Source organism: Eptesicus fuscus, chromosome 7 (assembly GCF_027574615.1).
Source record: "Eptesicus fuscus isolate TK198812 chromosome 7, DD_ASM_mEF_20220401, whole genome shotgun sequence".
NCBI lineage: Eukaryota > Metazoa > Chordata > Mammalia > Chiroptera > Vespertilionidae > Eptesicus > Eptesicus fuscus.
In genome coordinates this window covers 102837172-102849243 of record NC_072479.1, presented here as the reverse complement: position 1 = coordinate 102849243, position 12072 = coordinate 102837172, and the positions used below count along the sequence as shown (strand labels likewise).

The window sequence follows — 12072 nt, the reverse complement described above, 5'->3', positions numbered from 1 at the left end:
AAAAAGCCATTGTCTGAACTTTCATTTCTCCCCACTTCTTCAGTCAGTTTTAAAACCTCTACTGAACAAATCAGCTAGTCTCCTGATCAACGCATTTCTCTTGAGAATGTATGCCTTCCCTTGCCAAGAGTCTATTATTTTCTCCCCTTACTATTCCTACTACTCAAAATTAGCAAAAGAAACTACCATTCCAAGTAAAACATGCCCATGACATAGCAGTAACCTAGAGAAATTCATCCTAGGAGAGAAATATAAGAATATCCATAACAGCACTGCCCATAATAGCAAAAATCTGGAAACGGCCCAAATGTCTACTGAAAGAATTGGTAAATGTGTGATGGTGTATTCACGCAATGAAATACTATATGAACTGCAACTGCCCAAATCAACATGGGAAAAGCTCAGAAACATTGCCAAGTAAAAATAATCAGAGAAAGCTATACACTGTATGGTTTCATGACATAAAGTGCAAAAAAGGCAAAATGAAACTATATATTGTTTAAGGATGGACAGACACAAAGACTACCAAGTAAAGAAATGCTAACACAAGATCATTTTATAATTTAATTTAAATGCCAGCATCTCACAGGTTTCTCAAGTTGACAGTTACAAGGACTATAAAAGTTACACTTTGAGGACTTCCTATCTAGCTTTGCTCAACCGTTCCCTTCTTCAGATTGCACGAGTACAGTCCTTCTCTGGTGATACAGAAGGACCAGAGAGGAGCACGACTAGCTCCTGGCAAATGGCTATTTGTACCTGGGTTGCAGAGTAATTAAAGTGCAGGTTTGCACATTCCCATTGCAGGGAGTTAATTACTCTGGCTTAAAAGCCATCAATTTCCAGCTGGGTTGGAGAAAGTGAAGATCTAGTTGGAGCCAATATGGCAGTTAATGAAGCACTGCAGGTGCAAAATGACAGCAATTTAAAAGCAAGACAAAAGCTTGCTAGAATATGTTCCTTTCTGAATATTTGAGCAAGGCAGAAAAACCCAAGGCCTGGAACATTTGTAGTAACAAATCGTAAAGATTAGTTTCAATGTCTTCTTTCTTTCTATGTGTACATTAAATACTGACTGCCCCTATGTTAATCACATTTTGCTAAATAAACAAATTTCAAAAATGTAGGAGAACACAAGTATTTTTATTTTCTAAGTAGAACACATACTTTGGTCCTAACGAAATTTGCAGCCTTAACTAAGTCTCTTAGATGAATTTAATAGTGCTTTCCTAACAATTCCATTTTCTAAATCATTCAGAAATGTATCTTCCCATGACTTGATATAAATTTACTGAGTTCAAAATCCATGCTCAGGGGAGGGAGAGTAACTGGGTGGTGGTGGCCTGAGAAAGCCTCTCTGATAAGGGGGCATTGAAGTGTAGATCCAAAGGAAATAAGATGAAGTCATGTGGCAATCTGGGAGATCGACCCAGGAACATGCTCAGTGTGCTGGGGCCTGTTGGCAGGAGAGGCCTGAACAAATGGCAGCTAGCAGATAGAGGAGGGGATATCACCAAGAGCCTCAAAGACCCCAGTTAAGAGTTGGCTTTGTGTTCTTAGTGAGAGAGACCAATAAGAGGATTGATACCCAGTAGAGTAGTAACTTGATTTACCTTAACTTTCTACATTGATATAAACGTTCTATATCTGTACTGTCCATACAGTAGCCACTGACTAGTTGTGGCTATTTAAATTAATTAAAATTAAAAATTTAGTTCTTGCATTTGACTAGTCTCATTTCAAGTGCTCAGGTGGCTAATGGCTGCATCACATAGCGCAGTTTTAGAAGTCAGGAGGCCTTTTCTAGGAGAGAAATGGCGGTGGCTTGGCCACAGGTCCTATTAGAGGAAGTGGTAAGAATTGGTCAGATTCTGGATAAAGTTGTGAAGGAAGGATTTGTTGACAGACTGGATGTGCACTGTGAGAAGATGGACAATTAGGTCTCAGGTCTGTGACCTGAACACTTAGAGAATGTTTTTTGAGGGGAGTGTGGGATAAAGTCAGAAGCTCTGTTTTGGACATGTTAATCTGAGATGCTAAAGGCATCCTAGTAGAGATCCCTAGAAGTCTGTGAAGTTAAGAAGAGAGATCTAGGCTAAAGACACAATTTTGGAACTCTAAGTATTTCAAGCCATTCCACTGGGTGAGATCACCTAGCAGTCACTGTAGATGGTGAAAGGAAGTTTGAAGTTTGAGAAAGGGGCACTCTGATCTTTAAAGGTTAAAGAGTGAGAAGAAACTTATAAAGGAGATGGAGAACAGGTAGCTGGAGAACCAATATAGAAGGAGTCTGAAAGCCTAATTTATTAAGTGTTTCAAAAAAGGAAGGAGTGCTCTGAGTTCCAGTGCTGGGGCAGCAACTTGGAAGGCACCAGGAATATACGGGGAGGAAATGAAGTGTCTGGCATTGGGAGAGGGCTGGTGGGGCAGCTTTCTCCCAGACAGAAATGCTGGCAGAGGCCGCTGTTCTCTTTCCAAGCTCTTCCCGCAAAGAGCCAGTAGGTGGGTGCCATATCTGAGCCTCCTTCAACCTGGCTATCACTGTTTGCTCTGCCCTGGTGATTCCCTGAGACACCACCCCATCAATTTGCTGAGCCCACCCAAGCTATTTCCAGTGGCTTTTGCATTTGAATGGCCTGTCTTGGCTCATGCTTCAAACTTTCCTAAAATCTCTCAAACAAGCAGCATCTCACTTTAGCGTGCCCCGTAACTCTAAGTGGCCCTAATCCTTGCACTAGGGCAGCAAGCCTTGGTTTGCAGCTTGGCCTTTACTGGGTACCTCCAAGTCCAGCACAGGTAGCAGCCATCTGCAGATCACTTTGTAGCTCATGCCAGGTGGCCCCTGGCAGAACATAGGTTGTGGATAACCTTGGCTTATACCTTCTGGGAGGCCCCAGATCCACAGTACCTGGGGAAAAGCTTCAGACCACGATGAAGCACCACCACCGAACCACCTCCACAAGCGACACACTCAAGGGGTGGACTCAGCAGGCACCAGAGCCCCGCTGAAGTAAGTCCTGCTCTGTGGGTGGGCTCTTGCACAGATGATCCCATTGATGTGCCAACAGCAATCAAGGTTCAACTACAACAGGAGGGTGTACAAAGCTCACACAGTGGAGGGATGGGGGGGAAGAACTTGGGAGTGCCCAGCTCACATGACAGGGAGGCTGTGCCACTGGACCCTACAGGACACCTACTACATTAGGCCACTTTACCAAGACCAGGAGGTGTAGCAACTCTACTGAATACATAGAAACAAACACAGGGAAGCTGCCAAAATGAGGAGACAAAGATACATGTCCCAAAAGAAAGAACAGAACGAAACTCCAGAAAAAGAACTAAATAAAAATGGAGATAAGCAATGTACTTGATGCAGAGTCCAAAACATTGGTTATAAGGATGCTCAATGAACTTAGTAGATGAACTTAGAAAGAACAAGATGAACTCAAAGAGGCCCACACCAAGACACATCATAATTAAAATACATAGGTTAAAGACAAAGAGAGAATCTTAAAAGCAGCAAGAGAAAAGCAGTTAGTTATCTACAAGGGAGCTCCCATTAGACTGTCAGTTGATTTTTCAACAGAAATTTTGCAGGACAGAAGGGATTGGCAAAAAATATTCAAAATGATGAAAAGGACCTACAACCAAGATTACTCTACTCAGCAAAGCTACCATTTAGAATTGAAGGACATATAAAGAGCATGCCCCGTACCTCCCCCGCCCCCCCCCCAAAAAAAAAAAAACAGCTAAAGAAGTTTATTATCACCAAACCAGTAGTACATGAAATGTTAAAGGGTCTTCTGTAGGAAGAAAAAAGATAAAGATATAAACAATAAAATGGCAATAAGTACATATCTATCAAAAATTGAATCTAAAAAACAAACAAACAAGCAGAACAGAAACAGACTTATACATACAAAAAACGATTTGGGGGAGGATAGGGGATTGGGTGAAAAGGGTGAAGGGATTAAGCAATACAAATTGGAAGTAACAGAACAGTCATGGGAATATAAAGTACAGCATAGGGAATATCTATAATAATAAAAACGTATTATGCTAATTAACCTGACAACCCCCTGCCGCCGTGATGTGGCGGCGGGGGCCAAGCCCCTTGCACAAATTTTGGGCATTGGGCCTCTAGTAGTCAATAATATTCTAATAACTATGTATGGTGTCAGATGGGTACAAGATCTATTGGGATGATCACTTAGTAAATTATGCTACGTCTAATCACTGGGGTGTACACCTAAAACTAACATAATATTGTATGTCAACTGTAATTGAAAAATAAAAAATGATTTAAAATATAAATAAAAATGGCTTCCTAAGTTAAGCCCCTTTTTGCTAGAATATATACTTGGTTGAGTCCGTAGTACAAAGTGCTATGCCCTTCTTTCCTTAATAACACTGAATATTCCCCAGAGAAAAGTATCTCTGGCTATTGCTACCTACTTATTTCATGCTTGATGTCAGGTGAGGTACATCAGGACACTGTATTAAATTTAGAGCACAGAATATTATTTCTGTTGAAGAGTGAGCAGAGATGGTAATGAGAAATAAAGGCAATATAAAAAAATTTTTTCTTTTTACTTATTTTTCTTTTTATTATTATTTTATATTTTTTATTGATTTCAGAGAGAGGGAGAGAGAGAAACATCAATGATGAGAGAGAATCTGATCGTCTGCCTTCCGCACGCCTCCCACTGGGGACTGAGCCTACAATCCAGGCATATGCCCTTGACTGGAACCGAACCTGGGACCCCTCAGTCTGTAGGCCAATGCTCTATCCACTGAGTCAAACCAGCCAAGGCAATAAAGGCAATTTTTATTGTGACTGGACAGAGAGTAAATGTTTACTTGCCATTTATTATTTTGGAAAATAAGACAAGAGATAAACAAGAAATTATAATAAAAATAAACAATTTAACAGTTAAAAAAAGAGGGAGTGACCGACTGTGTCAAATGCTGCTGATACACTGAATAAGAAGAAACTAGAGAATAGACCATTGTATTCCACAACACAAAGATCCTTGGTGACCTTCACAAGAAGGTCTTAATTCCCACTGCCACTGGACTCCTGGACTAGCCTCGTGACTGATATCCTTTGCTCTAATAATTCTGCCATTCAAACATGTTCTCTAAGTTACTGTCAGTGTTAACTTTCTAAAACATAAATTTTCCTACACTGTCACTCAGCTGAAAAAATCTTGCCCAATAGTATATGATCTATAGCAGTAGCAGCCAAACTTTAGGGTACACATCAAAATCACCCGGGGGTAAACAGGCTCCAATACCCAAGATTCTGTCTCAGTATCCTGGAGGAGACCTAGGAACTCAAATATTTTTTAATAGCCCAAATAATGGTTATAAACCATGCAGACCAAAGGACAAAGTCCAAACTCATTAGCAAGGCAAAGTTTTTCCAAATTGGGTCCCAAACTTCCTGACTAGCTTCTTCCTATTCTACTCTAGACAGCAACTAAATGCTTCCACAAGCTCAAACTAATCATTCAAATTAAATGCATTTCCCTGAACGTGCCATTTTCTTCCAGATATTCCTGTCTTTTACACAAGCTGCTCCTGCTGCTTAGAAGGCACCATTAATCTGGCTGTGCCCAGCAAACTGTGACTCATGCTTCAAGAACCAGCTTAAATGTCACTGCTAGTGTGAGGCCTTGTCCAGCTCCCCAAACTCTGTTAAGTATTTCTATACAACATTTATCACATTTCTGCCTACTCTTCAACTCCAGGAGGCAGAGATGTGCATTGTCAACACACTATCTGGCACACTGCAGATATTCAATAACCATGAATGACTGCTGATCCGATACTAAGGCATACTAGAAAGTGCTCCAAGGATTAAGACACTGTCACTGCAAGTACTGGGGAAGTCAGGAACAGATTTGTCTGGAGGACACACCACTGTACTCAACATGAAGTATGACTGGAACTTAGAGAGCATAAAGGGGATGAGAGACACTCAAAGGGGCCCACACAATGAACATTCCTTCCTCTACTAAGACAGATATGGACTCAATGTCAAAAACAGGATTTGAAATCTATAGATTATGGTTTCAAATAAACATTTTAAGCTTTTGTCTTTTGTCTTGATGTTTTGTTTTAAAAATCTTGATCTTTAGTTTCAAAAAAACTAAACAAAATCCGACCTTTTACAACCAGTTTGCTGGATCTAGTAATTGCCTCACCCCCTTTTGTAGGGTGGGACTCAAAGCTCTTGCTCTAACTTAGTTCATTAAAGTAACATTCCAGGGAGACTAAGGTCACACACTGAACCCTTACACAAGCTTATCAGCTTTTACTTGTTCCTGAGAGAGGTATGCGGGACAGTATGTGGTAGATTGGCACACATCTCTCACCTGTACCCCCTAAAAAACTGTACCCCCTAAAAAAACTTAAATCTCCTATTAAGAAATGGCCCTAAAAAGTTCCCATGGTTCTCAGAGACTGCCTTACAGAGCTGCTCCATCAACAAGTCTCTGCAACTTCTTTAGTTCTAAAACTCCCCCCAGAGTACCTAGTCTGTATTTTAGCAGATAGCTCCTCAAAACTTTGCAGAAAAAATCAGAATCTGGCAATTTTCTGGTTCATCTGTGGGTGAATCCTTGAGGGCAACCAATTTCTGAATACTGACACAAAAGAATTTATAAAGCAGTTTTATTCATATACTATTAAAAAACCAATACAGTATTAGAAAAATATATGATGTAAAAGGAATATAACCATAATGCTTTTCATGCAAAAACATCTACTTTGTATGTACAATACAAATAAAAAAGATTTGATATTTTGTTTTAAAAATCTTGATCTTTGGTATTTGGATTTTTCAAATTTAAGACTACTATTATTCCTTTTATGCCCACAAAACCAGTCAACCACCTGAATGGGACTTACTTTTGAATTGTGGAAACACACAACTGCTTACCTGGGGGGAAATAAACTGGGGAGGCACTTGCGCCCGGAGACTAGGAGAAGAATTTAGTGGCTGCACTGGTGTGTGCATACCTCTCGATTGTGCTGTGCTATTTCCAAACAAACCATGATTGCCACCCTGCAAACATAATGCAACAGTAAGGCTTTTTGTTAATATAAGAACATGCAAATAAGAAACAGTCCAGATTTTCTATCCCTCAGAAGAATCGTATCTTATTTTCCATTGAATTATAGAATTTTATACCTGAAAAGTTCCTGATCTTGGAATGCTCAGGAATATTATTCAAACTCAATCATAGCCATATCATTACCACCCCTGTAATCTGATTAACTCTATAAACCAAAAGGGTTAAATTTAGTCAAATGTTAGAAAAGGCACTCATTTTATTTTTTTTGTTTTTGTATTGAAAGGCACATGCCATATAAGACTTATTTCAACTTGCTTTAAGATTGTGTTTACCATATTTATTCTCAAGCCTTATAAACTGAGATCCAGCTTGAAAGGCAACTGAGTAAAAATGCAGGCTTATGAATATTACTGTGAAACAACACATGATATTAGTTCTCTGGTTAGTTCAATCATGAAATCAGTGCCAACCAATTATGAGCCCAGCCCAGCTCCATGAGAACCCTACTCCAGATCTGAATACTCTTCTCTGTCTTGGGTCTGCTTGGTCCCTTCTTTGCTAGATGAGGAAATCTGAATCAATCACAGAGCAAGATGAAAAGAATGGGGAAAAGAGAAAAATCTTTACAGGGACACCAAAACAAACATTACTCACCTGTAACTTCCCATTCAAATGTATGACTATTAGTCTAGTTAATAAACAAACTTAACTGCCTGGTTTCTGGAGGACCAACTCACTGGAGCACTTTTAGACTATTCCAAAAGCTATAGAAAGCGGGGCTGAATGGCCCTTCCTTTCTGAGAAAAGTCCTTCAGCAAAGACACCACACACCATACTTGACACTGTGTTTCCTCTGACTGAGGCAGTTTTCTACACCACCTTCACTTGGCCTCTTCAAGGCCCAGCTCAGGGGTCGTCCTCCTAAGAAAGTTTTCCCCAAAACCTTCGTCCTCATTTCACATTCAAATTAACTAAGCCCACCTCTATGTTCTCAAAACACTTTAAAACTCTCTGATAATGTCCACCATCAAATTACATTTTAGTTATTTTCCATTCGGTCTTCCCACCACATGTCCTCCTTTGTATTCCCAAAGCTCAATAAAGCCCTGGTCTGTAGGATGAGCACATCATTTGCAAACATCCATGACCCACCAATTTCGTCTACTTGAAGATGTCCCACTGAACATCATCAGTGAAGACAGCTATACCATTGCGTATACCAAGCATGTGTACAATGAACTGAAGGAACCACCATCATCTTATCCCTGGAATCGTGGGGATAAGGTATTTTAAAAATTTTTGTAATGGCATTAAGTTCTAGAATACTAAAGACATTTTGATGGCTTAATGATTTAAAACAGATTAAGGGAATGCTACAAGGAAATTAATAAACTTGAAAGCACTGAAAATAAAAATGATTATGAACATAAAGTAGAAATGGCAATAAAAAAATCTGTGTCTATCGAAAAAGAAAATCAGATTCACCATACATTTTAAATCTCCCAAAGAATTGTTTAAACAAGAAAAATACTAATTCTAAAAACTTGAGTATCTCTTTTTCTCCTGTCTTAATAATCAAAGTGTCACCCTAAGGTGAAATGACTCAGCTCTAACTTTTCTGTGGCCATGGTAGTAGTCAATAGCTTAGCTACTAATCATTCCTAGAAAAACAGGAAGCATTTATTTTGCTAAGAATATTCTGCAAGATCAGGATGGCTGAGTGATCTAAGGTGCCGAGTGGTCTAAGCATCGGTCGCCTACTGGTGGTCCGTGAGGTCTGAAAGGTTGGCGACCGCTGGTCTAAGGAATATTTTGCTAAGACTGTTCTCACTGACACTTTACTATCAAACTAATAATCTTGTATTACATGTTAATTATTCATATGGACTGGTCCTTGAATGGTGGGGTTTCTGGTAGCTAAAGTCCTTGCCATATTCCATGTTTTAACAAGTCCAAAGCTGCTTTGTGAGGATCATTTAAAACTTGCTGTCCTAGCTGGTCTGGCTCAGTGGATAGAGTGTCCGCCTGCGGACTGAAGGGCCTGGGGTTGGATTCCGGTCAAGGGCATATGCCTGGGTTGCAGGCTTGATCCTCAGTAGGGTGTGTGCAAGAGGCAGCCAATCAATGATTCTTTCTCATCATTGATGTTTCTAGCTCTCCCTCCCTCTCCCTCTCTGAAATCAATAAAAATACATTAAAAAAAAAAAAAAAGGAACTTGCTATTTTTTGTTTTTGTAAAATCAAGCCCTCCTTTCTATGCCTAGTAGACAGATTCTACCCCACTTCCACCAAAGATTTTAGGTTTTCATTATCAAGTGTCTCTAAAGCTACACCAAGCAGTTTGATATATCTGATGTGGTCACTTATTATAGAGAAGTCAACAGTATTCTATCAAAAAATACCTTCTCTATTTTTTTCTTTTGTATTTTTCTTTTATATGAAATTGGCTTTACAAGCTAGTCATTTTCTTTTTTTTTTTTTTACAAGCTAGTCATTTTCTTGGCTCAGAAGTAGCTATTGTGCCCAGCAATGTATTTAGTGGCAATCATACAGGCTGAGTCTTTTAGAAATTAGGAAGATGGTCACCAAAATGTACACGTTAATGATGTCTAAAACTTTACTGCGATATGTGAGGCTTTTATGATGACCTGAGTTCTCATAAGTATTGGTGAAATTTGTCACAACTACAGTGTTTAACATACAAAGGTACATACATTAAAAAGAGCTACCAAGCTGATTGAAATCTTATGTGATTTGAAAAGAAAAACCTTACATTTTAAGTCTGTATTTAAAAAACACTATGAAAAAACCATGACCACATCTGGATAGAGTGCGTGTTTCGACCTGGCTCACGCTGGACTTTGCAGCATTCCACAGACCAACAGACAAAGAGGAACGACCTTTCACAGAGCCCCGTGCACAGCGGGGTCGCGGGCCTGTCACACTAATGCTTCCATGAAACAGCATTTGATCATCACGTCACCCTGGAAGCATGTTCATAATTACCATGAACGAAGAGTGTTCTGACTACTTTATATTTTCTATACCTCGACCGGAGACAAAAGGCCCCCCCCGAAAACACTGATATAATTGTTCTTCTATGTTAATATAAGTTATACATATCCATATCCTCTGTGGAAACATTAAGAGAAACAATGAAATATAAAGGAAAAATATTATCTGTAACTCCCAATCTAGAGATAACCAATCTGAACACATGGATATAGTATAAATCCATTAAAAATGTGCTGTAACCAATCTGAACACATGGATATAATATCCATTTTTTAAAATATGCTAAGGCAGTAATTAAAAAGCATACGAAAGAACTACATGCATTGTGAAGACTATGGTGTAAGAGATGTTTTATAGCATTCTTTCTATGTGAAAAGTCATGTGGAAATAAAATGAGTGCAACTAAAAATTCAATGTCCTTCCTTGACATCCTGAGGTGAAAGTCACAGAACTATGACTAGAAAAATATCATCGTGGAGTCCCTGTCATAAAGGAATTGTCTCCAAATTCCTGGTTTTCTCAACAAAAACTACAACAGAGCTCCTGCAGGGTGACAGACAAAGGCCTGCTGCGTCCCCTCAGTCCTGCGAAAGCAAGTGGGCATCACCATGCCAGCCTTGCCCGTCTTGTTTCTATGGCATGGCCTTCCCCAGAGACTCACAGATCAGACCCTAGGAGAGGGGCTGCTCCAGGCTGAAGGGAACACTGCCACGTCTGAGCAGCATCACCTTCTCAAAGCTTAGTTATCTAATAAAGTTAACTTCCTCTGGGTAATTATTATATTTCACACTTTAAAGACACTAGATTTTAAGATGCTGTCGCCCTCAACTAGCAGTATTAAATTGAAAATAACTTGAAAGTATTAGTACTTGACATTTAATATAATGTTAAAAATGGCAAATATGTTATTAAATTAGATGATATAAGTTACCTATGTAGCCTTTTTAACATTTTCCTTAGGTAGTTATTAGTTAACTAGAGAGCAGGGAATGAGAAGACAAAAGAAACAGATTTAAAATAAAATCCATGTTGAGAAACATGAAGAGAGATGGGTTCTATGGGCTGAAAGATCTAAAGCCTATACTTAATATCATTCTGTGCATTCAGTAATCAACAAATTTCCCAAGACAGACAAATGATGCAATAAACTTCAGACCAGGGCCAAGGCGAGGCCACAGTCAAGCAGTTATAAATTTGAGAGGCCTCCTTACTTGTCTAGCAGCGAAGTTTTGGGGGTTGAGCCCTGTGCCGATTGCTCCAAGGCTGACGTTGGGTAGTGTGGAACCAGAGGGAGACAGCTTGTAGCTGGGAGAAGGGGAGAAGGGAGAGCAGGGAGCCTCATCCCCAAGGCACCCATCTTGATTGGAGAAAGGCAAAGTCAGCTGAAAAGTAGTAGTTAGCCAATCACCAGGGTTGGTTAGTGAAGCAACAGAATGCAAGAAGGGAAAAGAGAGAAAACACTAGGCATAAACAATGTTAGAGTGTATTAGCAATAAACAAGGACAGAATTTGGATCTGATAATCATCATCACACTTTGCCCAACAGACACCATCTGTCATCTTCTTTGATACAGATTTTTATTATCCTCTAAGTTAGTAACACATTCTGTCCACTGCACTAAGACAAAAATTGCCAGGCACTTTATTTTTATGCATCTAATACTGATTAGTCTTTGCAGCTGCAGAAATAGAAGCCAGAGTAAATCTTCTTGCGAATATGTTGGGCCAGCATCAATGGTGTCAAAAATGTGCCGGATCTAAAAATTTTGGTTTTAACTGCTTTCTGAAGACCATGAACACTGCAAGCTGGTATTCTGAATTCAGGAATAATCTCCTCCATTAGAATTGTTAAAAATCAAAACAAACAGGTATACATGATTTATTTAAATCAGGTAGTTAAGAGTTTGAAATTATATCACTGTAACTAAATAGATCACTAAAGAAATGAAAAAAGATCAGCAAAGAATACTTAGGA

At 39.3% G+C, this 12072-nt stretch overlaps 1 protein-coding gene across 3 annotated transcripts in view; it reads right to left on the bottom strand.

The window, feature by feature from the left end:
• TNRC6B (trinucleotide repeat containing adaptor 6B) overlaps positions 1-12072 on the bottom strand; it is a 206037-nt gene that overhangs the window by 25300 nt on the left and 168665 nt on the right. For all 3 annotated transcript variants that reach the window (XM_054719553.1, XM_054719551.1, XM_054719552.1), the window contains one exon: positions 6947-7072. In XM_054719553.1, coding sequence (XP_054575528.1) covers positions 6947-7072 — 126 coding nt within the window. The remainder of the gene's footprint in view (positions 1-6946; positions 7073-12072) is intronic.